Source organism: Rattus norvegicus, chromosome 8 (assembly GCF_021556685.1).
Source record: "Rattus norvegicus strain SHRSP/BbbUtx chromosome 8, alternate assembly SHRSP_T2T, whole genome shotgun sequence".
Lineage (NCBI taxonomy): Eukaryota > Metazoa > Chordata > Mammalia > Rodentia > Muridae > Rattus > Rattus norvegicus.
In genome coordinates this window covers 50,164,197-50,190,831 of record NC_141541.1, presented here as the reverse complement: position 1 = coordinate 50,190,831, position 26,635 = coordinate 50,164,197, and the positions used below count along the sequence as shown (strand labels likewise).

General features: G+C 48.2%; 1 protein-coding gene across 1 annotated transcript in view; it reads left to right on the top strand.

Moving 5' to 3' along the window:
- The window catches only part of Sorl1 (sortilin related receptor 1), a 162,951-nt gene that overhangs the window by 12,356 nt on the left and 123,960 nt on the right, over positions 1-26,635 (top strand). The window contains 4 exon segments of the mRNA NM_053519.1: positions 4,653-4,769; positions 12,918-13,043; positions 19,712-19,873; positions 22,737-22,804. Coding sequence (NP_445971.1) covers positions 4,653-4,769; positions 12,918-13,043; positions 19,712-19,873; positions 22,737-22,804 — 473 coding nt within the window.

Sequence of the window (26,635 nt, the reverse complement as noted above, 5' to 3'; positions counted from 1 at the left end):
TCCCCAGCCGGCTTCCATTATGACTCATCTAATCTGCGTATTTTTGGTAGCATCAGGGCTCACTGTGAGCTGAAAGGAAATATGTATTTCCTACAAGTAGGAGGAGCTCCTAGGTATTGGATCTGCACTTGAGGAGTGTAGTGTTCTACATGGGTCATAAAAAACGTTTTTAAAATGAGGTGGAATTTACATTACGACCATTGAAAATCCAGTGGCATTCGGTACACCCGTGCCTTGTGTGTCTATTATCTCTGTCCGTGTCTGTGACGTTCTCGGCGTCCCAAAGAAAATTAGATATTCCCTCCTCTCCTCTTCCTCAGCCTCCTGGCGGCCGCTCACTTCTCTCTCTCCTCATGGGTTTCCCTGCCCAGGATATTTTATAGAGACTGAGTCATGCAGTGTGTGACCCTTTGTGCCTGGTATGTTGTATTAAAGCAAGGAATTAGCGTCGCATAGAGTCGTCATTAACAACCACGCCAAATTTCAGAAGTCAAGCTTTCTCCCCAGCTCCCCACCAAAGGCCGTGCTGACTCCTCTTCAACCCATCAACAAACACAGTGCTGCCTTCGCTTCTCGATACCTGGAAGCAGGAGACTAGGGCAGATGCATCATCTTCCAAACGAGCCTCAGGCTTTTTATGTGTTTTCCAAAGGCTCATTCATGGGCTACCTTCAGGGGCTTCTGAATAAGTAACTCTGGATGGGACGGACAGGGCTTTTGATCTCGGGCCGTGGCTCTCTAGGTCTCTAGTTTCTAACCAGGTGAATTCTGGGATACCGATCCTGGGCCACATGGCTTCTAGGGTTTTGATTATGGACTCGGGGACCTCTGGATTTGATATTAGAGTAGCCTCTGGAGGGCTGAACCTCCAGGGCGTTCATCCTAGACCAGGGCCTCTTGGGGTTCCCTTAAACCCTTGCCTGCGAGCCTAGCAGAGGTCCGACAAGCCTACAGATTTAGTTTGTCATCAAAGACGGAGTTTTTCTCGGAGACCCTTGTAGCGTGCAGTCTTACCTTCCCTTCCTCCCCACCCCCACCAGCAGAGGCACTCGGCCCCTCTCTGTTGCCTTTCCGGCCCCAATTAATTGTGTCTCATTTATCAGGCTCCAGCTATGCCCTGCAAGCCAGAGACAAGAGAAGGAAGGTTGTTCACACCCCGGGGTTATGGTTATGACTGACTACACATCAAGGTTATGTTCCTGGAAAAGTCACACTCCCACCTTCTCCCACCCACTGGCAGGCCAGTGTCTCCTAGATCAGCCTGTGGAACTAAGTGGGAGAGGCTGGTGGAACCAGTCTGCAAGCCTGCAGCTGCTGTAGAGGGCAGGTGACAGGGAGAGCTGGCCGCAGCGCGGGCAAATACACTAGAAATCACCAAGGGGATCCAGCCACAGGAATCTGTGGGTTCTCAATGGTGTGGGCTGCCCTGGGGGGCTGTTGGTTTCTTGGCCACAGTCCTCTGGGCACTGCATCCTGCCTTTTCCTGTAGTCCAGCCGTGGACGGGAGGAAAATAGACTGCATGTTGTGACCTTAATAAAATTTATGGCTTGCCTACTTCCCTCTCCTGGCTCCCTTGCCTGTCCTTGGGGTGCATCGATTCCTGCTACTGATTTGGGTCCTGTGCTTTGGAGGAGGGGGGATGGGCACCTGGGCTGCCTTGAAGATTAGTGGTGACTCACCAGGGAGTTATTCTCATGACTGGATGTGCTTGACATCTTTGCCAAGGCAAGGAACTGAACCGTTTGTGCGAGTGCCTGGTGACCCTTGGACACACCTTTGCTTGCCAGGGAGCCTTCTCTTTCCCTTCGCTGGGCTGCCCTTTTCCAGTCTGCTCTTGGGAATAAAGGGGACATCAGATAGAAAGGGCTTAGAAAAAAGCGCTCCACCAAGCTCACCCCTCAGAGGCCCTCTTTATAAGAACCCCCCTTGGAATATTTGGATGCCGCTTTTTGTGCCCATTTCATCCCTCATCCCTTAGGATCAGATAACAAAACCTATGTCCTCTGCTACAAAGGCCCCAGCAAGTGCTGTCAGACCTCTTCCCGACTCTGATCCTGTAACACTTTGTAGCCTGTTCAAAGTGTCCTCCGATTGTTAACCCGCCAGAGGGAGGGCTTCGCCCTGTCTTTGAGGATGGCCAGGTTGCATACGGATGGGTCACCTTTTCATCTTAGATCTCATGGGAACTTCAGGCGATTCTCCTAGGTTCCTAACCCCCTTTTCTGAGTGCCATTTACATAGGTGTCTTGTTTGATCTTCTCTGGTTCCTGGGGTGCAGATGGCTTTGTAGGCAAGAGGGTTTTGGCCTGAGTATCTGAGGTGTCTGTGCTGGTGGGCTTCTGAGCCATGAGTATTTCCAGTTTCTTCCTGGAAGCCTAGGTTGGAAGGGAGGGGGAGGGAAGAGAAAGTTACAAGAAAGTTTGAGTTGCAGGGGTGGGAGGGGGCATGGGAGAGTCTCTTAGCTTTTTTTTTTTTTGATTTAAATAATTTATTTCTTGTTTTTGATTTGCACATTTCTATTGATGCTTGCCTGGACATATCTACTGGGAATGAGAAGTGCAGTTCGGAGGGAAATATATCTATTTCTCAAAAATATATACGTATCTCAAGTGTCTTTTTATTTGAAGCGGTCTCTCTTCAGGTACTTTTAAACGTTTGGTTCTTGGATCAAATTAGATGCAGGTGCTTAAAAGCCAAAGCCGGGCTGTTACAGATTAGTTAGCTCCTTGGTGGAGCTGGCTGCCAAGTTTGTGGCCCAGGTGTTTTTCTTCTCCCTTGTGACATCTGAAAGCACCCCCACGGAGTGGGTGGAGGAGGTAAGGAAAGGAAAGGAAGAGGGTGGAGCTGTGAGAGAGGCAGGTTTTCTGCTAGAGCTCTGCAGTCGGAAATGTGGGCTCACTCAATGTGAACTCCTTAGTCCTAGAGCTAGTGTTGGTGCTGGGCAGATGAGCTCTCCAGGCGCCCGCCGGGTCCCTTAGGCTCCACCTCCTTGCCTGTGGGTCTGAGATGACTCCGGAGGCTGGCAGAGACTAGGCTTGTTTCAGAGTACTCTGAAGGTTTGGGGAGGCCTTCTCCTGTTTCTCAGTGATGCACCCGGAGCTTGTCCGCTTGTCGGTTTCCCCACCGGTTGGGTGACATGTAGAGCTCAAGTGTTCTGAAAAGCAAGTCTTGGAGCTCATGTCTGTCCTTGCATTGGTGAACTAAGGCGAGAACACATGGTTTCAGAGCGGTACAGCCACAGGCACAACAGGGAAAGGAGAAAAGGCCACACTGCTAATTTTCCATGTGGTAAGAGTGAGGTGAAAGCAAGTTCTTTGTTCCCTTTTGTTCCCTTCCTCAGTTTTAACAGACAAATCTTGAAAGCTTTCTATCATCAATAAATATATCCCTCAAATCTGATCAGTTCCAAGGGAGTGTTCCTGATCATTGATTGGCAGGCCTGTCTATTGGTCAGGAACTCAGGCTCTTTCTCTGCTCGCATCTGGGCCATTAGGATCTGGAGTTGCCACCTGTGGATGGGGAAGGACAACAGGGCTGTGTGCTTATTTTTAATTGGCACACACTGGTCTGTGTTCCTGAGGTTCAGTGTGGAGCTGTTTCAGTGTGTGTGCAATGGTCAGATACTTGGTACATCCTCAGTACAGCAGGGAACTGAGAGGCATCCCAGTCAGAGTCAGTCATTTCTTTGCATCGAGAGTATTTAACATCATCTCCATTTTGAGTACAATTAACCGTTGCTGTCAGTGATAGTCATCCTACTGTAATACAGAACTTCTGGTATTTCTTCTGATGGGTGAGATGGCTCAGTGGGTGAAGATGTTTGTGGCCAAGACAGATAACCTAAATTGAGTTCCTGGAATCTACATGGTTGAAGGGAGAGGTCTGACTCCAAGGAAGTTGTCCCGTTCTCTGACCTCCACACATACTGCACTCATGAGCGTGTGTGTGCGTGTGTGTGTGTGTGTGTGTGTACATGTGTGTGTATGTGTGTGTGTTTGTGTGTGTATGTGTGTGTTTGTGTGCATGTGTGTGTATGTGTGCATGTGTGTGTGTTTGTGTGCATGTGTGTGTGCATGTATGTGTGTATGTGTATGTGTGTGCATATATATGTGTATGCATGTGTTTGTGTGCATGTGTGTGCATGTGTGTGTGTGTGTTTGCATGTATGTGTGTGTGCGTGCTCAAATATAAGTTAAAAAAAAACAGTTATTCCTTCCATCCAATGCCCATCCTCAATTAGCTGGCCCCTTCCCCATCCCACTATTTACAGCCTATAGAGAATTTTTTTTGAATAAATAGTGTTTACAGTTTTACAGGTACACACCACACATGCAGAGTAAAGATCAGTGTAGCTGGGGATTGACGTCAACAAAGATGAAGCAAAGCAAAGGAGTCCCTTGGGCAGTGCTATCCCAGGAAGGTTCTCTGTAGTCTGACTAAATCCACAGGGTCACTGATTGCAGAAGGGGTTGGTGTTTCTTCCTGGGGAAGGTGCAAACGGTAGATTTTGCAGGGCAGTAAGAAGAGTCTGCCCTGACCCCACACCTCACATCTCAGAGTCTGAGTGACAGAGGAGCACCAAGAGCCTCGATTTGGAATGTGTGTGCCTGTCACTCACCACGGGTCTTGATTTCCTTTTGGTCTCTTTCAGGTCAGCCTGAATGACTCCCACAATCAGATGGTGGTGCACTGGGCTGGAGAGAAAAGCAACGTGATCGTGGCATTAGCCCGAGACAGCCTGGCATTGACAAGGCCCAAGAGCAGTGATGTAAGTACCTGTGTAACCCTGGGCCTTCCTGCTACTATTGACATGTCCCCTCTGATCTTCTAGGTTGCCATGTCAGAAAAAATCGTGGGGACTCAGGGGATGGATGGAATGAACTATATGACAGTGAAGAGATACGGAAAGTAATGAGTGCATCCCTCGTGTGCTGAACGCAGGGTGGAGGCGTCCAAGGAGATGTGTGCAGTGTAGGGTGGCTTTTGTGAAGTCATAGGTAGTCTGCCTTGGTGGCTGCAAATCTCACAGGTGGCCTGCACTGATAGCTCCACAAAGGGCCAAAGAGCACTCCAGGGCTGAGCGGCTTGGAGCTGGTCCAGATCGAGTCCAACTGTTTTATTTTTTTTTCCATATGCTGACAAGGTTGATGAGCTGTTGACAGACTCGGTCTCTTTCTTCTTTACTTATCATATACCACCCCTTTATCTGCATGTATATCCAAGCTCTCTCTATACATCTCCTATGTATGTCTGTCAATCATCTATCTTGTATCATCTATCTCTCCATCTTCTGTTTATCTATCATATCCATCCATCTATCATCTACTTACCTATATCTATATCTAATCTATATCAATCTTCATCTGTCCATATCTAACAACATCTCTATCAATATCTATCATCTATCTGTCTGTTCTATTATCTGTCTTTCTTTCTTTCTTTCTTTCTTTCTTTCTTTCTTTCTTTCTTTCTTTTTCCTTCTTTCTTTCTATCATTGATCTATATTGTTTTTTGTTTGTTTTGTTACAGGATCTCACTCTCTAGCATACTCTATAGTTTCCATAACTGTCTCTTGGTTGGCCTTGAACTTACAGCAGTCCTGCAGCCTCAGCCTCTCCAGTGCTGGGATTATAAGCAGGAGTCACCATGCCTGCCTGACACGAATTCTCTTAATTCCTAATTTCCACACTTTCTGTTGATGATTGTTGTTTTGGTTGAATGATTTGAAGACATGAAAACAATGTTTACAAACTGAGAAGCCTGTGCAAGACCCCCAGATCCAGGATGGGAGGGAAGGCACCTCCAAGGTTTACTTGTTTTGTTTTTGTTTTTGTTTTTGTTTTTTTCCCTGAGACAGGGTCTCACTGTGTAGCCCTGGTTAGTCTGGAGCTTTCTATGCAGACCAGGATGGCCTTGGATGGTAGGTCATTTCTGCACCTTTAAAAGAGACACAGGCTTGAGAAACACTGTCTGTCTCTTCACTGCAGTGTGGTGTCTGGTACTTGGTGAGTGGTAGAGAGGCATTTGGAAGCAGCAGAAATACTTCTCAGGGCCGTGCTGAGACAGGCCCTAGGACCTGGAGGCCATGCAGGTTACTGGTCCAGAATAGCCAGATCTCCTGAGCACACGGTCATATAGGTCACTGGTTTTACTCTGCAGTATTGGGGATGGAACCCAAGGCCTTGCACATGTTAGGAACCTCTCTACCACAGAGCTTTCGCCCCCAGCCCAGAAGTTTGTGTGTGTGTGTGTGTGTGTGTGTGTGTGTGTGTGTGTGTGTGTGTGTAAAACGTCCATGTCTTACCAGTTGGTAGTTGAAGTATAGATCTTACAGGTACCACTTAGACCAAGTGAAAATTTAGGGTCAGAGCTGGTCTTTGGTTCCCAAGTCTACATATAGTCCAGGCTTCTCCTTGTGTGCAAAGCAAAGGTCTCTGCCTTGGGGAGGGTGTCTACCATCTTCACAAGGACGACCCTGTGCTTAGAACATGCCGTAGGCCTTCCATTACACAGTATTCTGGCCAGAGGTTCCCTATACTCTTGGTTTAAGGTGCTCTTGGGATTCGCCGAGCTGTCTGAGAGCTCCCTGTCTGTGTGTCTGCTGCCTGGGTTGGGTGTGTTCAGAGGGAGTCTCAGGATGTTCTCTAGAGAAGTTGATTAGGGTGGCCACAGTCAGGGAGGCTTGAAGAAGGGCTGGCCCCTCAGCTGCAGGCTGTGTAGGGAACTTTCTGAGACACTGAGCGTGGGGTAATGCAGACAACGGCTAGTCTGGGTGTTTTGCTTTTGAGCAAGGCTGGACTTGTTTGGGGCAATGACTTAGACCAATTTATAAATAAATATGTTCAAGGTTTGCAAGCGGTAGCTGTTGTCACACACAGGTGGCCATGCAGGAATGCCTGTCGGCCGTGGATGTGCTGTAGTTGCCCGTGTACATGTTTAGTCTAGTACCTCTTAATAGGAGTCTCTTTTAGGCACCAAAGCCAGCCCTATGCTATTCTATGCTGAGGAAACTTCAGGGTATTTTATGCATGAAAAATAATCCCTTTTCCACAAAATATTTGTCTTGCGAAGTAAGTAAACATATTTTAGCGTTTTTAAAAATATTTTGGGTTGGACACGCAAAGGGGCTTAGGGCACAAGTGAATTCACAACAGGTGATTCAACACGTCAGTGGGGGAGTGAGGAAGACCATCATGAAAATGGAGGTCCTATCATGGATCTGACTTAGAATCACCAGAAAGACCCGTTTTTGTTTTTTGTTTTTTGTTTGTTTGTTTGTTTGCTTTTTTTTTTCTGTGCCAAGCGTTGAAAGGTCACGTCTCAGACCCTCTCAGTCTTGAGTGAACCAAGAGTGGTGACCACCCAAGTATTATTAGCCTGCTCAGCTCAACTCTCACTCTGTGGAAATGTTTATGTGTTTTGAAGAGTTTATTGGAGCCATTATTCTACAATGACAATATGAGAGAAGATTAAATGGAAAGGAAACTTAATGTCCAGAGCTAATAAACAGAGATGGCAGAATGTTCCTCTGTCCGCGTACGAACGGCATTAAAGAATTGGCTGCCGAAACCGAAACCGAGATGTTTGGATGTGCAGAGTTAGTGCAAAAATAAACCGTGACTCAGAGGCCAGAGTCAGTGGCGCTGGCAAGGGAGCATCCAAATGTTCCTTAAAGAGTTCTGGAAGCATGGGTCAGAAAGGCCCCACCTGAAGGGACAGAGCTAGTGTGCAGGGCAGAGAATGGCTGAGGTCAGGAGTGTTGTGTATGTAAACAAGGCTGGGCCTGGATACTGGGACCCCAGATGGCTTGCTCTTGAGCAAAGCCAAACTAAACCACCTGTCGTCAGTGATCATTAGCTGAGGACGGTCTCCTGCCAAGGTGACCTGTTCCTGCAGCGAGCTGAAGAGCCAGCCGCAGCATAGGATGTGCCTCACCCCGACTGTCCCCAGTTCTTTATCTTTGCTTTCTGATGATACGTTCCGGAAAGTACTCATGGGCCAAGGCGATCATTCCAGCACTCAAGGGCCTGAGGCAGGGGGATTGTGAGGTCAAGCCTAACCTGGGCTACAGAGTGAGTTCCTATCTAAAAAATAACAAATACAGTACTTCCCATCCCCAATAACAATCCACCAACTACCAGCAGGCATGAGGGAGTACTCAGGGACAATGTCATTGATCATAAATGCTACCTAGGGACCGTATTCACCAGAGGGTCAGAATCAGCCGAGATGCTGTGAATAATAAGACTCGTTCTCCTTGTCTGTGGACCAGTGTGATATTATGACTGGTTCCCTCCTGAACCAATTAGGTGGCAGAACTCCCACCCTTGCTAATGGAACAACAGAGAGCCTCTGAAATCAGAATGCCCGGGCTGGAGTCCTGGCTCTGCCATTTATAATTTGACTTGGAGTCATTACATTATCCTTGTCTTTTTTTTTGTCATTGTTGTTGTTGTTACTATAACAAGATACTTGAGGCAATGAGCTTATGAAGAGAAAAGTTCATCCCATGGTGTTCAGTTCTCTGGTTGGAAAGCTGTGTGGACAGCCTAGGGCTACAGCGCAGTGGTTGCAGAAACAACTGCTTGGGCGTACATGGTTCTGGGTTTGATTCTCTGTACTGCAAAAGCAAACAGCTCCTCTAGTTCCCAAGCACTGGTGCCTTTGCTGGTTAGTGTTTTTCTCAACTTGACACAAGCTAGAGTCGTTTGACAAGAGGGAACCTCAACTGAGAAAACAAATCACCATCAGACTGGCCTGTAGGCCACTTTGTGGGGGCGTTTTCTTGACTATCAATTGATGTGGGAGAGCCCAGAACACTGTGGGCGGAGCCACCCTAGGCTAGGGGTCCTGGCTTGTAGGAAAGGCATGCTGAGGGAGCCAGGGGAGTAAGCCAGTGAGCAGCATCCCTCCATGGCCTCTGCATCAGCTCCTGCCTCAGGTTCCTGCTTTGAATACCGACTTTGGCTTGTCTGGATGGTGAGCTGTAACCTGTAGGCCAAACAGACCCATTCTTCCCTAATGGGTTGCTCTTGGCCAATGTTTTGTTTTTTTTTTTTTTTTTTTATCACAGCAACAGGAAGCAAACCAGAATGGTAATCAAATACGGTCTTTAGGTCATCATATAATGCGGCTCAGAAATGCAGAGTGTCAGGCACCACCCAGATTCCTTTTATAATTTTTAAAATTTGTGGCCATTTGTTTTTCTTTTCTTTCGCTTTTTCTCCCCCTTGGAGACTTGCTCTCACATTGTAGTCCAGGCTAGCCTGGGTCTTACTGTGTAGCCCAGGTTAGCCTGGAACTCCTCTTTTCTTCTTACCTTCCCCTCTCTCATTCTGGGATTATAGGTGGGAGCTGCCATGCCAGGCCTAGACGTCACTCAGAACGGTCCCGGCCAGCGTCTTGCCTGAGCGTTTGTCACGCCCCTGAAGACGGTATCAGTGCTATAAAAGGCTCGGGATAGTGCCAGGAGGGGATGCCTCTGACATTTCAGTCTCTCCTCCTCCCCTCCATTATCATTACATAATTTTGAACTATGTGGAACATCATTCACTTCAAAGGATCATCTTTATGGGTAAAGAAATGATCTACTTGGGACCTTGGGGCCAAGGGACCTTAGTAACCCACCGATGTTAGTTCTTTTTTTCTTTAAGGAACAGTGTCATATTGAGGTCAGAGAGGGACTAATCAGTGGAGAACCCTGCGTCTGAGAGAAAGCAAGCTGTATAGGCTGCAGACAGCGAGCTCAGGTTTAACTGGTGACGGCCTCGGGCAGTGAGAAAGCAGCATCCTGCTGCCCTGAGTGGAAGACAGTCCTAGATGGAATTTGTACTGGGGGGGTGCAGTACAGAAACTGGAAAGCCACCGTCTTACTTAGCACTACTCCAACTCCCAGAGGCCTTTTGTGTGCCGTCAGCGTGTGGGGGGTACCCAGCCCTGAGAATGCTCCGTGTCTGCGTAAGAGAAGGTAAGAAGTTACAGGGACAGGATAAAAATAGCTTGTTTGAATTGTTCAACCAGGACGAGGCAAGGCAGGTTGATGAGCAGCCTGAGATAGGCTTCAGGGGTAGGGTGAGTTCTTGTCAACTTCCTCTTAACCTCTATTAAATGTAAGACTCAGGAGGCAGCCTGGCTTGTTTGTAGGTGCCATGAGGTAGACATTTTACCGCCACTTGCCCTGTGGCAGCCCTGTTGTTGAGAATCTCAGGAGGTTTATGTATTCTGTCTGCCTAGGTCTCTTCTCCCTTCTAGCTAGACTTCCTGACATTAGTGTGGAGAAGGGGGCCGTCCCCACAAGGGTAACTTGCAGAGAGAAAAGACAAGCAGGCTCTGACTCTCGAGAGACTGGCAAAGCCTTACCAGTGACGACCAGTGTGACCCTGGGCCAGTCCTTTGCAGCCGAAGCTTAGATTTTATTGTCTCAAAAGGAAGAAGTAACAGTACCTCGGCTGTGTCTGTGAGCCGTGTCCATGAGTCTGCCAATTGTGAGCTGAAAACGTGAGGGCAGAAGGTGATGTCCACTCTGAGCACAGACTCCCTCCCCTCCCTTGTCATTGTTAAAACAACGCAGCACAAGCAAGTGTCCATTCACACATTATAAGATGCATATTATCTGAGTTATGGTAGGCTGTTTAGAGATCGTTTCAAGTATGTGGGAGACTCTGTGTAGGTTTCTTGCTATTTTATCTCAGAGACTCGTGTGTCACCCACCGGATTTCAGTCTCCATGGGGACTCTGGAACCAATCCACTGCAGACACTGAGCACCATCTTCTCCGTGACTCACCAATTAATTCGCTTCACTCTTTCTGTTCATTGACTCTGCATGTTCATTTACTCATTCTTTGGTTATAATCACATTTGTTCATTACATAAGTCTTCGTTGACTAAGCTGTGTATGTACACTGCTACCCCGAAGCTACACGGAGACAGAGGCCAGATGTGTAGGAGGGAAGATTACACACTGAAAAATCCTGCCTCGGTGTAAACACAGGACCCCATGTTCCCCTTCACAGTGTGTTTTTTACCTCACAGGGTCTTGGAGTTGGAAGGGTCCTGGCTTAGTTTTCTGTTTAAGAAGCCGTTAGTTTGCGACATTCAGCTTCTCAACCTTTCTGGGAAGCCCATGTCCATTCTTGGCAAGCGCCTGGTCTTTTGCTGATAACTCAGGTTATCTGTGGATAATCTACCTGCTAGCTGGCCCTGTGCCAGCACTGTCCCGTGAACACCCGGTTAGAGGCAGAGACACCCCGCCTCCTTTCACCTTGACGTGTATTAGATGGTAATGACCTGCTGTTCTCGGTTCCCTGTGTACAGCCTCCTGTCCTTAACCACACGTTCATGGCTTCATTAACAAGCAAGCATTCGCATGTTTTCAGACCCATCCGCGTCTGATGACCGTGTCTTCTGGGTCTATGTGTGTCTGGCGCCCAGTACTGGACTTGGCTCCTGTTAAACCCTCAAGGCTTATTTGTAGTTCAATCAAATGGGTGGGGATGACAACTACAGTTTCTGGCTTGAGTCCAGCCAGTCTCTCCTTAGAAATTGCCTGCTCTTTTTCCTTTCATGCCTCTTACAATTACCTTTCCCATAAGTAACTGAAACAAACAAACAAACAAACAAGCAAAACAACAACAACAACACTGTGATCTTCATCTGTCTGGTTTGTGTTTCATCCCTTGATTATATTAATATTTCATATCTCACAGACAGTAAAGTCTAGGTCACAAATACCCCCACAGCTTCCACTTTACTCCTTGTGGCCCGAGATAATAGTGGTTTTGAGATCACTAGCTCGAAGACAGACAGCCTTGGTCAGGATCCCCCTCTTTTTCTTTTAGATTTATTTTATTGTTTATTTATGCGTATGCCTGTGCATGCAGGTACTTGCGGAGGTCAGAAGAGGGCGTAGGATCCCTGGAGCTGGATCCAAGCGGCTGGTTGTGAGCTCTCTGAACTGAGTGCTGAGTGCCGTTCTTTTTGGAAGAGCAGCCAGTGCTTAGCTTTAGCCACTGCACCATCTCTTTGGCCCCCTGTCCTGTGGACGTCCTCTGCTGTTACCTAGGCAAGTCCCCGATCTCACAAGCCCCATGGTCTTCTCTGTGCCATGGCTTTGCACAGACGGCATCGTTCCGATGCGTCTCTGTGGTTACTGTATTATTAGAAGCCAGGAGGCAGCGGAAAAGCAAGTTGTTGGCAGGGTCCAGGATCTCGCTGCTGCTGCTGTGGTCTCCCATGCTGTAGAGTCGTAAAGCACTGGTGGGTTCTGTTACTGATGGCACCTCTGTGTATACGCGTGTGCCAGGGGTTGTATATTCTACACAAACGCTGTGCCTCCCCCTCCAGCCTGCGGGCATTTGAACCTCTGTGCGTGTTTTATCCCTCAGCACCTTCTCCATTTGCACTCACTGGAGGCCTTAGATGGGTTGTTTTTCTCTTCAGGTATGGAACGCCGATTTCCTGGCTAAAGGATGAAGAATTCAATTGTCCTGATTACCTCCTGGGGATATTTCAATAAGATGCAAAAAAATTTCCAGTTCTTTTCCTCCCAGAACTCATTCTTTCTGCATCGAGACTGGAACACTTCACCCAGCAGGAGGAGGCGTCCTATTGACAGTGTTTGCCAACTGATCCTGGGCCCTCAGAAGTGAGAGGACTGTGTGGTCCAGGGGTGCCCGTAGAGTTCTCATGCTTCCTATTGCTCTGGCCCGCCCTGACTTTGAGGACAGTCACAGAAGTCACCTGCTTCTCCTTCGTGGGCCATGTGATGCTCATCAGAAGTTCGTGATTGGTCGCCCCAGGGGACCAATGCTCTTTTAGGGTCAGGGGTCAGATGCTCGCATGTGGAGGTGCAGCTAGAGGCTGTTCTGTTCAGCACTTCACTGACTCCTGTTCTTTCCCCTTTTCTGTGTGTTCCAGGTATATGTGTCTTATGACTATGGAAAATCATTCAATAAGATTTCAGAGAAGCTGAACTTTGGTGTGGGAAACAGCAGTGAAGCCGTGATCTCCCAATTCTACCACAGCCCTGCCGACAACAAGAGGGTAAGGAGCCTCTGGCTTTGGCGCACTGCATTCTGGGAAGATGGCTGCCCTGGAGGGGAAATGGACAAACAAGGGCAGATTCAACCACAGTAAATATGCCAACCAGTAAATCACCCAACTTTACTGGCAGCTGGAGCATTTCCTAGGTACACGGTGCTGATCCTGGGCTTCCAAGAGTGGATGCTGAACTATTGCTTTTGTTGGCATTATCGACACGTGTCTGCCTCTCTCTCTGTCTCTCTGTCTCTCTGTCTCTCTGTCTCTCTGTCTCTCTCTCTCTCTCTCTCTCTCTGTACACATGCATGCATGTGTGCCTTCATTGGAACTTTATATGGAGAAAGAAAAGAAATTCTAAGAAGCAGGTTATAGCTGTTGCCCATACCTCATACCTTCCCCATTTAGAGTCCCAGTTGCCTTGTTTCTTTGATCAGTAGTCACAGGCAGAGCATGAAAGGAACCCAACAGCCTACTAGGCTTTCCTGCCACTTGGTATCTCTTTGCTCTGGGAGTTATATTAGACCCCATGTTTCTAGAGGTGGAGATTTCATGGCTTCTAGGAAATGCCCCAAGGTAGAAAACAGCCTCCACAGTAAAAGCTTCCTGAGGTGAAAGGAGCTGCTGGGTTCTGCCTGTCCAGGAAGGACCCACTGGCCAAGGCCACAGAATGTTTCCAAGGCCGTGATGTTGGTTTCTTAGGTTGCCTTGGGTCTCTTAGCAGAGACTGCATTAAAAAGATTTAACAAGTCATATGGTTGCCCTGACCAATCAGAATAGAGGGAGTTAGGTCTGGGAGGGTCATTTCAATGACTGGATTTGTGGAGAAGGTGTCCTGGCATTATCCACAGTCCCAGTCCTCCTCCCCGCCAATTCCCCTTCCCTCCTTCATGGGGGCCTGGCCACCCATGATTTAGGAGGAAGTGCTTGCAATGTTTCTAGGTGGTGGCTCTTTACCAGCATGGTTGTTGCTGGATAAACAGTCCTGCCTGGTGACCTCAGAGTAATGGACAGTGAGCTGTACACTTACCATGGGGAAAGCAAGGAGAAATTGGAGGAACTGGCTCTGGTCTGCATTGCCGCGCCTGCCCCTACCTTATGATGAGTCAGGCTGGGCTTGAGGGTCCTAGAGGTGAGGAGTGGCCACCTTATTATGGGATCGAAAGAGGCGAGATGTTGTATCCAGGATGCTAAGGGGCTGGCTGCTTCTTCTAGATAGTTCTCTGATTGTCTGTGTCACCAGGGTGTGCTTCCCTGATGATTGTCGCCGCTAGATCTCCACCCCACCTCACAGCTTTGGCTGAAGTCCTGGCCTGGAAGCCCTCTTCCCCACCCTAGACTCTCCCCATTTATAGCACCCCCTCCAACTTAGCGTCCAAGTGTAGGTAAAGTGATCTTCCTTCTCGTTTCTGGTTAGAGCACAGCTGGCAGGCCACAAAGCTGAAGACAGGAAGGATGCTCTGAGTTCCTGTGAACGAGTTCAGAGCGGAGAGAGGGCCTGAGCTTTGGTGGGGGTTTGAACTGCAGAGAGGGTAGAGCACCTGACATGTTGGGCAAAGAGGGAGGCAGGGATATCTGAACGGTCACAATAAAGAGGCCTCGGCATCGCGTGGAGACGTGGGGGCGGTGTACAGCTCAGGGTGCACGGTACATGGTAGGGTTCTCATGGCAAACTGGCCATGCATGCTCTGGAGCTGGTAGGGATGTGGACGCAGAAAAAAAGCAACTGCCTTTTTGGGGGACAAAATGACAGTTGGAGGTGAGGCCTATAACTGAGGATGGAGGGAGGGAGGGGAGGAAGGAGACTTCTTTTCTTAGGGTGTCTACTTCCCCACTCCCCAGATACTTCTGGAAGGAAGTGATGACATTTGCTGTACTGGTGGAGCTTCTTTGACCTTTGTCCCCTGGAAGGCAGACATTGCCCCACTAGACCCTCAGCGCTTCCTGAGAAAAGCCACACAGGGCCGGACGCCTTGGTGTCCAGTGCTGGGCCCAGGCTCATCACCTATGTAAAGATGCCCGGTGAGGCTGTCAGTGTCTCAGGTGGCTATCAGCAGCAGCTATGGAAGGTCTGGACAGCCAGAAGGGACAACGTGGATGGCCTGTGGGTTGGGGAAGAGGATAGTCTGTGCCTTTCTTTGCCTTGTGATGGAGACACAGGCATGTATTCTGTTGCTGGCTTCTTGGTCCTGCGTCCTGCTCCCTGATGTGATACGCAGGTCTGGCCGTCTGGAAGCTCTCCCGGCCTTGGAGGCACCCACAGTCATCACAGTCATGCGGGCAGTTGCTTTCTGTGTCTCGGTTCTTTGACAAGGGTCATGGAGACATGGTTGGCTTTAACAGTCTAACCTTAGCAGGAGTGCAGATGAATCTGGTCCCTCTCCAGGCTGAGAATGGATGCAGGGAAATAGTAAACAGTTTGTTTCTCCTCTTTTCCCTGCTTCTGTGCCTTCTCTGTGCTTCAAACTCATCCTCGTGACTAGGTTTCTGCATCAAAGCTGGAGAAAGCCCACTGCGTAGATAAATCCTGTAACTTACTATCTTCAGTTAGGGTTTCTATGGCTGCAATGAAACACCATGACCAAAGCAACTTGGGGAAGAAAGGATTTATCTTAGTCACCATTCCAAATAATCAAAAACAGTAAGGGCAGGAACTCAAGGACTCAAGTGGGCCAGAAACCTGAAGGGAGGAGCTGATGCAGAGGCCATGGAGAGTGTTGCTTACTGGCTTGGTCACATGGCTTCCTCAGCCTGCCTGCTTTCTTATAGCGCCCAGGAGCACCAGACCAGAGATGGAACCACTCACAACGGGCTGGTCCCTCCTCTATCAATCACCAATTAAGAAAATGTCCTACAGGCTTGCCTATATCCCATTCTCATGGAGGCCGTTTTTCAATCGGGACTCCCTCCTCTCCGATGACTCTAGCTTGTGACAAGTTGACACAGAAACTGCCTTGTACACTTACTTTGTCTTCGCAGGAGTACCTCTGGGAAGCGAAGAGATTACAAACAGGCTGCTGAAGCTAGGGTAGGCAGACATGCTTCTGAGATCTCAATTTAGGAAGCAACTGGTAGGTCAGGTCTCTCAACCAATCTGTGCGGTTGTTCACCAGGGACTCTACCAGCCAAGGGTTTAGAGACTTAAGACTCTTAAGTCCTCATAAGACTTAGGTAGGACATTCTGTTCTTTCCTACCATGTGCCCTAGCATCAAGGTGTACAAGATGCTGTGGGTGGTGAGTGCAACTTGTTTCTAAGGGGAACAGGGGGATTACTTGAGGCGATAAGGCCCACCGGTGTGCTCTGGATTAGGAATGGGGCTTAGGGTAGACATTTGGTGTCAGTAGTGGGAGCAGAGTTGTTAGGTGGAAGGTATATATGGGTGAAGAGACTCCAGAGAGCCTGGCTTATGGCATCTGTGCAGAGTATTCTGCATTGCCACTCTGTCTGCTGTTTGGAAGTAGAAGGGATTGAGTTTCACCTTGAGGACTGCAAAGAACACTGAGAGAATCTTTGAGTCTGGGAGTGGTGGGCAGGAACCTTTTGGGAAGTGTGGCCCCTTCTAATATGTGTGATGAATTAGAGCAGAAAGAACAGAGAAGAATCTGGAAAATGAAACATCTTTAGTCCCTTATGATGGGATCGGAAGGAGGAACCATGACACCTGGCTTTTTGCGGGTACTGAGGATCCGGACTCAGTTCCCCATGCTTGCCCAACAAGTACTTTGTTGACCGAGTCATCGTCCCAGTTCCGAGAAGCTGCCTCTTAACGGTGTCATCGGTTAACATTGCCTCACTAAGGGTGAAGCTTCTAATCTGTAAACCTGTATAGGGCCAACCACATCTGAACTGAAGCAAACCATCCGGCATCTATTGTTAAAGGCAGGGTTTGAGGCCGTGTGGAAGAATTACTGAGTTGGCAAAGGACATAAGACTCTAAGCATCCAGGCAGGGAGATGGAGATGAGGAATCTGCAAAGAGTAGAAGAAGCCCAGGGTTGTCATGGGAGGAGCATGGGGGCTTGGGGCGGGGGGTTGCAGAAGGTGAGCTTTCTGGGGGAAACCGAGGGGCATTTGAGGGGAATAGGCACACAAGTGAGTTAAGTCCCACAGTGAAATGCTTTGAGATCAGGAAATGCTGCGTCTGGTTCGGAGAACACTAAGGATTGATGGACTGTTAAATTCTGGGCTCTGCACCAGCTAGATATGACTTTGCTCCTGAGTCATCTCGGGCATTTAGCTGCCATGAGCTTCAGCGTCCTCGTTATTAAAAGGGGGAGGCGTGACGGGATGACCCAAAACACTGAGTCACTGTGAATGAGGAACAGTCTAAACAAGACGCAGCCTGGGAAACTTCTCGCTTCCTGCCTGTCGTGGAGCGAGTGTTCTTCAGAAAACGACCAAATCAAACCCACCCAACAAACAAACAAACAAAAAATGTAGCTTGTCATAATCAGTATGACACTTTATATTCACGAATGGGATATTGTAGGAAAGGCATGACACAGATTTCTGGAGCAATCCTTCCTGATTGAAAGCACCACCTTCCCAAGGAGCCGGGATGGTTCGGGAGCAGGGAGGCAGGCTATTTTTAGGGAAGACATCCATGGCCAAATTATGATGCTCTTGCTAGGATCGTAATTGTTTTTATTGCATTGAGTTTGCTTAGAGTAGTTCTTGCTTTCAAAACATTTACTACCTTTTTCTCAGATTTAATGAGGCTTCTGCAGAGTGTGAGATTTACATTAGATGCTGGGGAGGAAGTAGAGGAGAGAGAATGCAGGAAGGATATGCAAAGGAGGAGGAAGGAGGGGCCTGGTGTAGGTCAGCTTCTTGAGTGAGGGCTGATGAGGGGGGTTTGAAGCTGTTATGTAGGGAAATGTCCTTGGACTGACTTGCACTGGCTGCCTTGTAGAATGTGAAGAGTTGGTCGTGGGTGGTGCTGGGTCCCTTCTGCTCCAGTTCTGTTTCATTGTCTGGTCCTTGGGGCCACTGTTGTTCTTCTGGGAGCATGGCTGTGTCCCCCCCCCCCCCCCCCCCCCCCGCTCCTGTCTCCTCTCAGCTTCCTAGGCTTGTTTCCCAATCTTAGGCCTCTGAGCTGTCATCAAACCCTACTTTGTGCGCAAAGTCACATTCCCCCAGACCTGCAAGGTTCTTTCCTCTTAGAAGTTATACCTTCTATGCTGATGAGTTTTGGTTAACTTGACACAAAGAAGAGTTGTTTGGAGAGAGGGGACCTCCACTGAGAATTTGTTTCCATTAGACTGGCCTATGGTCAAGTCTCGTGGGGGGGGCATTTTCTTGATGAATAAGTTGATACGGAAGGGCCCAGCTGACTGTGAGAGGTACTGGTGCTACTCCTAGGCAGGGGGTCCTGGGTTGTATAAGAAAGCAAACTGAACAAGCCATGGGGAGCAAGCCAGATAGCAGCTTCTTTCCAGGGTTCCTGCCTCTGCGCCTGCTTGAGTTTCTACCCTTGACTCTCCTCAGTGATGAGCTACGGTTGGGAAGTGTAAGCCAAATAATTTTTACCATGGCAACAGAGAACACACGGATACACCCAACCACTCTTCAGTGACCCCACCTCTTCTATGTTGTAACCTCTGACACCTGGGACTGGACAGGTTCTCACAGTGGCCTATCGGTGTCACCGCTCACTCACCCTCCACCTGGGACTAGCTGTGGGAGTGGCCACCTCTCACATAGACTCTGCCACCCAGGAAAGGATCCTGGACCCTGACTGCAGCACACCTAGCATATGGCTGACAGCGTCTGCAGTATTCACGCGCTGGCTTGCACCACCTTACTCTGGTCCTCACCAAGTCTTGAGGTGGCAGCTGCCGCCATCTTGTTTCAAGTCGCTGTCCTATGAAGAAGTAAAATAAGGCATGGTCCCTGCTTCCCATACCTGCTTTAAGCAGCACAATTGGTTCCTGGGGGTCATGTAGTCATCTGTCATAATAGTGAGGGGGAGGAAGGGAAAGAGGAGGAGGAGGGGGAGGGAAGGGGGGAGGGGAGAGGGGGAGGGGAGAGGGAGGAGCTTATCTTAGATATAGAGATTTTAATGGTTTTCCTGGAAAGGTGTGACCTATGGCTGCTCAGAGGATGCATGGAATAATGGCAGTCCCATCTGAGTTCAGCTAATCTGACAGGCAGGATATCTGTGTCCTGGCCGCCAGTAGTCACCTTCTGACTGTGACCGAGTGGCCGGCCAGTGAGCAGGAGTGGCCAAGTTGGCCAAGTCAATGGGAAGGAATTAAAAAAAAAAAAAAACAAACACCAGAAAAGTTTGCCAGCCTCATGACCTGGTTTAACAAGCTTCCTTTGTGGTCTTGCCTGGCCTGTCTCTGCAGTCCTTTCTATGTGGACAAGAGGGACAGGGGACAACCTCTGGTATTGGTCCGCAGGCACGGCCCACATTTTTTTCACTTAAAGATATGTCCTAATGTGTGGAAGGCAGGGGCCTTCCAGCTGCGCTCTCCCTGCCCTGCCCCCATCCTAACCGGGCCGGTTTGCTTGCATCCAGCGTCTTCTAGTCCTCATGAGATGTAGAGGAAGAAGATGAAACCCTGTTAGTGCCACGTCCCCTGATACAGGGGAACTCGCACGTGGTTTGGGGACCTGTCAGGTGGCTCTGGCCAGACACTGCCCTGAGATTGCCTGTTCTGTCTTACAGTACATCTTTGTGGATGCTTATGCCCGATACCTCTGGATCACGTTTGACTTCGGCAGCACGATCCATGGCTTCTCCATCCCATTCCGGGCGGCTGATCTCCTCCTTCATAGCAAGGCCTCCAACCTCCTCTTGGGCTTTGACAGCTCTCACCCCAACAAGCAGGTAAGAACCTTCTGGAGCACAGATGGAAGTGTGTGCATGTGCATGTATATAAGTGTGTGTGTGTGCATGGGTGAGTATGTAAGTGTGTGTGCATGTATGTGTTGTGTGTGTGCATGTGTGAGTATGTAAGTGTGTGTGCATGTATGTGTGTTGTGTGTGTGTGCATGTGCGAGTATGTAAGTGTGTGTGTGCATGTATGTGTGTTGTGTGTGTGTGCATGTATATAAGTGTGTGTGTGCATGTATGTGTGTTGTGTGTGTGTGCATGTGCATGTATATAAGTGTGTGTGTGTGCATGTGCGAGTATGTAAGTGTGTGTGTGTGCATGTATGTGTGTTGTGTGTGTGTATGTGCGTGCTTGTGCACTCGCATGTGTGTGTGCACTCGTGTGTACGTGTGTGTGTATGTGTGTGTGTGTGTGCGCGCGCGAGTATGTAAGTGTGTGTGTGCATGTATGTGTTGTGTGTGTGCATGTGCGAGTATGTAAGTGTGTGTGTGCATGTATGTGTGTTGTGTGTGTGTGCATGTGCGAGTATGTAAGTGTGTGTGTGCATGTATGTGTGTTGTGTGTGTGTGCATGTATATAAGTGTGTGTGTGTGCATGTATGTGTGTTGTGTGTGTGTGCATGTATATAAGTGTGTGTGTGTGCATGTATGTGTGTTGTGTGTGTGTGCATGTGCATGTATATAAGTGTGTGTGTGTGCATGTGCGAGTATGTAAGTGTGTGTGTGTGCATGTATGTGTGTTGTGTGTGTGTGCATGTGCGAGTATGTAAGTGTGTGTGTGCATGTATGTGTGTTGTGTGTGTGCATGTATATAAGTGTGTGTGTGTGCATGTATGTGTGTTGTGTGTGTGTGCATGTATATAAGTGTGTGTGTGTGCATGTATGTGTGTTGTGTGTGTGCATGTGCATGCTTGTGCACTCGCATGTGTGTGTGCACTCGTGTGTACGTGTGTGTGTGTGTGTGTGTGTGTGTGTGTGTTTCTTTTGAAATCCCCTGTTCTGCTTGGGTGGATTACGTGTCCTTTTCATGACCTCACCTCCTCCCACCTCTTCGCTTGGGCTTAGCCTTGGTAGCTACTATTTCACTTGCCACAGCTAAGGAAAAGTATACTCCACTTGGCACTCTCTCTCCATGTCCCTGCCAGCACCCAGGGCCCAACACTTGGCAGGTCCTGTGACTGCAACACCAGGCAGGCCTTCCCTGGTGTATATGCATCTTTGCAAGTGTGTGGGGTAAGTCGAGGCCCTGAAATTTGATTAGAGAGAGTCACATGAGAAGTCTGAGGCCTGGGCTCTTCTGTGGCTTCTGGGCATATTCCTGTTTGACTTCTCTGTTCTGTGCTGCTTTGATTGAACCCTCAGGCCTCTCACTCATCTTCGTCTCTGCCCCACCTTAAGCACACTGCACTTGCATTTGAACTGGTTATAAACATTAATCGTGTATTAAACGCTAATAGCCTTCCCTTTGTGTTTGAGAGTGCCCATGAGCTCTAAAGTGAATGCTGTGTATTTCCCATTTTGAATCAAGTTTGAAGGAAGCTATCAGGGGAGGGAGAGCCTGTAGAGGATTCCTGTCTCAAGGCTCAAATGTGTCGTGGTGCGAGTTCTGGTAGGGCATAAACCTGTGAGCTCTGCAGGTCCTGTATAAGTTCTGGCTGGGGAGGCTTGAATGCTTTTGCTCAAAAGAGCCTTGAAACTGTTCTTTTGCTCTGTGGTTGTTTAGCCAAAACACAGATCTGTTTACCATTGGAAACCTCAGGGAGTAACTTAAGCTTAGGGGCAGGGTCAGTTTACCAGCAGAGGTGGACTTGTTAGGTTTGGTCTCGGGCTTAATCTTTTCTGCCAGGGACCATGGAAGCCTCTGGTGTCTACAGGTTGTGGGGATTTGATAAAGATGAGCCGGTTACTTACTCACTGGCCAAGTTCATACGTTCGGTTGATCCTGGTGCACGGGGCTCAGCCAGTGCCCTCTGCAGTCAACTGAAGTGACCAAGGCATATTATGTAATGCTAGGTATCAGACCCAGGGCTTCTTACAGGGCACACAAGTATCCTGCCATCAGGCCATTCCCGAAGTCTACAGATTGTATTTTGATTCTTTTTTTTTTAGTCTATGTTTCTTTTTTAGAGCATCTTACCACCTTAATTTAACCTTTTTGTGTGCTTCCTTGATGGATATGGGTTACATTTACGTGGTACAATATCACCACTGCCCAGCTCCAGACTGCTGTCTTGTAGAACCGAAACACTGTCTGTGTTAAATCCATACTCCCTGCATCTCCCTCCCCCAGCCCCTGCTGACCGCCATTGTGTTTTCAGTCTCTGATCTTGGCCCCCCTGCATCCCTCATAGAAGAGAAGCCACACGGTTTGTCTTTTTGTGTCTGGATGACTTCCCTTAGCACAGTGTTTTCAATGTCCTGGACTCCAGTGTGTGTCAGGACTGCCTTCCTTTTGCAAGGAGGACCATGCGTTGTTGAGTGGACGTCCTGCAAATCACTCCATCTGTCCCTCAGTGGATACTTGCCTTGTTTCCCCAATTTTTTTTGAAGCGCTAGGGAAGGAACCCTGGGCCTTGCACATGCTAGGCAAGTCCCCTGTTCAGACACCTCCTCACTTAAGCAGTGAGACAACCCACAAGTGGCAGGCAAGTTGTCCTCAGTTTTCCCACAGCTGCTCTAGAAAACAGATCCGTCTGTCCTTCCTTCTGCTCCTGTTTATTGTGCTGTGCCTGAGTGCTGGTCCTCACGGTGCCCCGTGGAGGGCTGGGGTTCAATTGGTGCCAGGGGTTGATATCATACGGCGGGACACGCATCTTTTCCCATGTGGTGACCGCTTCTTGTCATTTTGGTCTCTGCAGCTATGGAAGTCGGATGATTTTGGCCAGACCTGGATCATGATTCAGGAACATGTGAAGTCCTTTTCTTGGTAAGTTTTTGCCACGTAGCAAAAAACAAAAAGGAAAAATAAAACAAAGAAAGCCTCCTGTCTCTTAGCTCCTTCAGCTTGGATTAGTTCATTTGACATGACTGGGACCAAAATATCTGATGGGAACAGGAGGGTTGTTTAGCTCCTGGTGTCAGAGGCTGTTGGTTTGTGATGCTGGGGGAGGATGGTGGGTCAGCTTATGGCCGCAGGAGAGGCTGCATGAGGCTGTTCACATCCAAGTAGACCAGGAGACAGGGGAGGAAGGAACTAGGGACAGGATATGACCTTCAACGTCCTGATCCTAGCCACCTTCTTCTGCCAGCCGGGCCCTCCCTCCTATAGGTTTGACAGCTTCTGTCTGGGGACAGTGCTCAGAATAAGCAGACTTAAACTGTGCACGAGGACAGTGGATGGGCTCTTTGCTTTCATGTGAAATGTGGGACAGTTGGACCGAGCAATATCCAGTTCTGACCTGAGGAGAAGAACATGGAACAAACTCGCTAGTTGGGGGTGAGGAAGGGGAGGCTTTTCAGTTGGTTAGAAAGCCTGGGGTAACCTTGAGGCTCTTGCATGTCTTAGAGCTCCTAAATACTCCCACATTCAGGGTATTCTATCACAAGTGGGATTTTCCGTGGTATAAAAGTTCTGACTCTGGATACAGTTGTGGAGGAGAATGTAATTTATTGAGTCAGAAAAGGCATTTGGCGTACACGCCACACATTTTGGTGGGAGTATGCAAGTGCCAGGCAGCTCTGGCTGTCCAGATCCAGGCTGTGGGTGACAAGCGGGAAGCAGGAATAGCATGCTGTAGATAGTTGTAGAGAACGGGGACTAGCCGGCTGGAAGCAGGTGTGTATTATTGTGGTACTTGGATGGGGAATAATGAATTTTATGTTTGGACAGTGTGTTGTTTCATGTTTGTGAAGAGAAGTGGTGTAAGAATCTTCAGTATGGAGGGACAGCCATATGACTCAGGAGGTAAAGGTATTTGCCACCAAGCCTATTTACCTGAGTTTAGTTCCCAGAAGCCACAGGTGGAGGTATAACTCCTATAAGTTGTTCTCTGAGCTCCGTGCAATGCTTTCACTGTGGTCTGCACACTTATACACACACACACTGATGCACACACACAAACTCATGCACACACACAGTCATACACACACTCATGTACATGCACACACACATATACACACACAGATGCACACACACAAACTCATGCACACACACAGTCATACACACACACTCATGCACACACATACTCATGCATACACACACAGATACAAACTCATGCACACACACAGTCATACACACACTCATGCACATGCACACACACATATACACACAGATGCACACACACAGTCATACACACACACACTCATACACACACATACCATGCATACACACACACAGATGCACATACACAAACTCATGCACACACACACTCATGCGCGCGTGCGCGCACACACACACACACAGACATATAAAGCAAAATTAAGAATCTGCAGTGTTTGAGGAAGGAATTTGTACTGAATTCTTTTTTTTTTTTAATTAACTTGAGTATTTCTTATATACATTTCGAGTGTTATTCCCTTTCCCGGTTTCCGGGCAAACATCCCCCTAGTCCCTCCCCCTCCCCTTCTTTATGGGTGTTCCCCTCCCCATCCTCCCCCCCTTGTCGCCCTCCCCCCAACAATCTAGTTCACTGGGGGTTCAGTCTTAGCAGGACCCAGGGCTTCCCCTTCCACTGGTGCTCTTACTAGGATATTCATTGCTACCTATGAGGTCAGAGTCCAGGGTCAGTCCATGTATAGTCTTTAGGTAGTGGCTTAGTCCCTGGAAGCTCTGGTTGCTTGGCATTGTTGTACATATGGGGTCTCGAGCCCCTTCAAGCTCTTCCAGTTCTTTCTCTGATTCCTTCAACGGGGGTCCTATTCTCAGTTCAGTGGTTTGCTGCTGGCATTCGCCTCTGTATTTGCTGTATTCTGGCTGTGTCTCTCAGGAGCGATCTACATCCGGCTCCTGTCGGTCTGCACTTCTTTGCTTCATCCATCTTGTCTAATTGGATGGCTGTATATGTATGGGCCACATGTGGGGCAGGCTCTGAATGGGTGTTCCTTCTGTGTCTGTTTTAATCTTTGCCTCTCTATTCCCTGCCAAGGGTATTCTTGTTCCCCTTTTAAAGAAGGAGTGAAGCATTCACATTTTGATCATCCGTCTTGAGTTTCATTTGTTCTAGGCATCTAGGGTAATTCAAGCATTTGGGCTAATAGCCACTTATCAATGAGTGCATACCATGTGTGTTTTTCTGTGATTGGGTTACCTCACTCAGGATGATATTTTCCAGTTCCAACCATTTGCCTACAAATTTCATAAAGTCATTGTTTTTGATAGCTGAGTAATATTCCATTGTGTAGATGTAGCACATTTTCTGTATCCATTCCTCTGTTGAAGGGCATCTGGGTTCTTTCCAGCTTCTGGCTATTATAAATAAGGCTGCTATGAACATAGTGGAGCACGTGTCTTTTTTATATGTTGGGGCATCTTGTGGGTATATGCCCAAGAGAGGTATAGCTGGATCCTCAGGCAGTTCAATGTCCAATTTTCTGAGGAACCTCCAGACTGATTTCCAGAATGGTTTTACCAGTCTGCAATCCCACCAACAATGGAGGAGTGTTCCTCTTTCTCCGCATCCTCGCCAGCATCTGCTGTCACCTGAGTTTTTGATCTTAGCCATTCTGACTGGTGTGAGGTGAAATCTCAGGGTTGTTTTGATTTGCATTTCCCTTATGACTAAAGATGTTGAACATTTCTTTAGGTGGTTCTCAGCCATTCGGCATTCCTCAGCTGTGAATTCTTTGTTTAGCTCTGAACCCCATTTTTAATAGGGTTATTTGTCTCCCTGCGGTCTAACTTCTTGAGTTCTTTGTATATTTTGGATATAAGGCCTCTATCTGTTGTAGGATTGGTAAAGATCTTTTCCTAATCTGTTGGTTGCCGTTTTGTCCTAACCACAGTGTCCTTTGCCTTACAGAAGCTTTGCAGTTTTATGAGATCCCATTTGTCGATTCTTGATCTTAGAGCGTAAGCCATTGGTGTTTTGTACTGAATTCTGAACGCACTAGGTAACCACCGAAGGTTTTGAAGAGAGTGAGGCAGGCAGACTGTCCGTCAAGAATTCCTGTGTCTAAGTACTGCCACTTGTCACCTTGTACTGTGACCACAGTGGAACCCAAGATCTTGACCACAGGTTTTTGCACATGTGCAGAGATTGGGGACAGATTCTTGGGACTGGGTTATAGGGCGAGTGGGTGTGTCTTATCTGGTTGTTCTGTTCCCATGAATAACAGAGAGAAAGGACAAACTGATGTCTCTGGGATTGACTCTTGATCGTCCTGTTTGCCGGGGTCCTTGTTGCTTTGTCCAGGGTGTCTAGGATCAGTTTAAAGATGTTGTGGTTGGGGTTGGTGGAGCATACCTTTGATCCCAACACTCTGGCTGCAAAGGAAGGCAGATCTTGGTGTGTTTGAGGCCATCCTGTCTGGTCACATAGCCAGTTCTAGGGCATCCAGGGCTACATAGTAAGACCTTGTTTCACGAAAGAAAGAGGAAAACAAAACAAGAGAGAAAGGAATGGAAGACATTGCAATCATTGACTCTGCATTTGTTTTCAGCTCCACATGTTCTCCATCCGGATACATGGTGGATTCAGTGACCCATGTATGTATGTGTGGTATGTGTTCGAGTATGGGTGGATAGACATGTCTGTCTCAGTGTATGTACATGTAAAAGGCTTGAAGTTGTCATCCATGTCTCCTGACATTACTCTACACC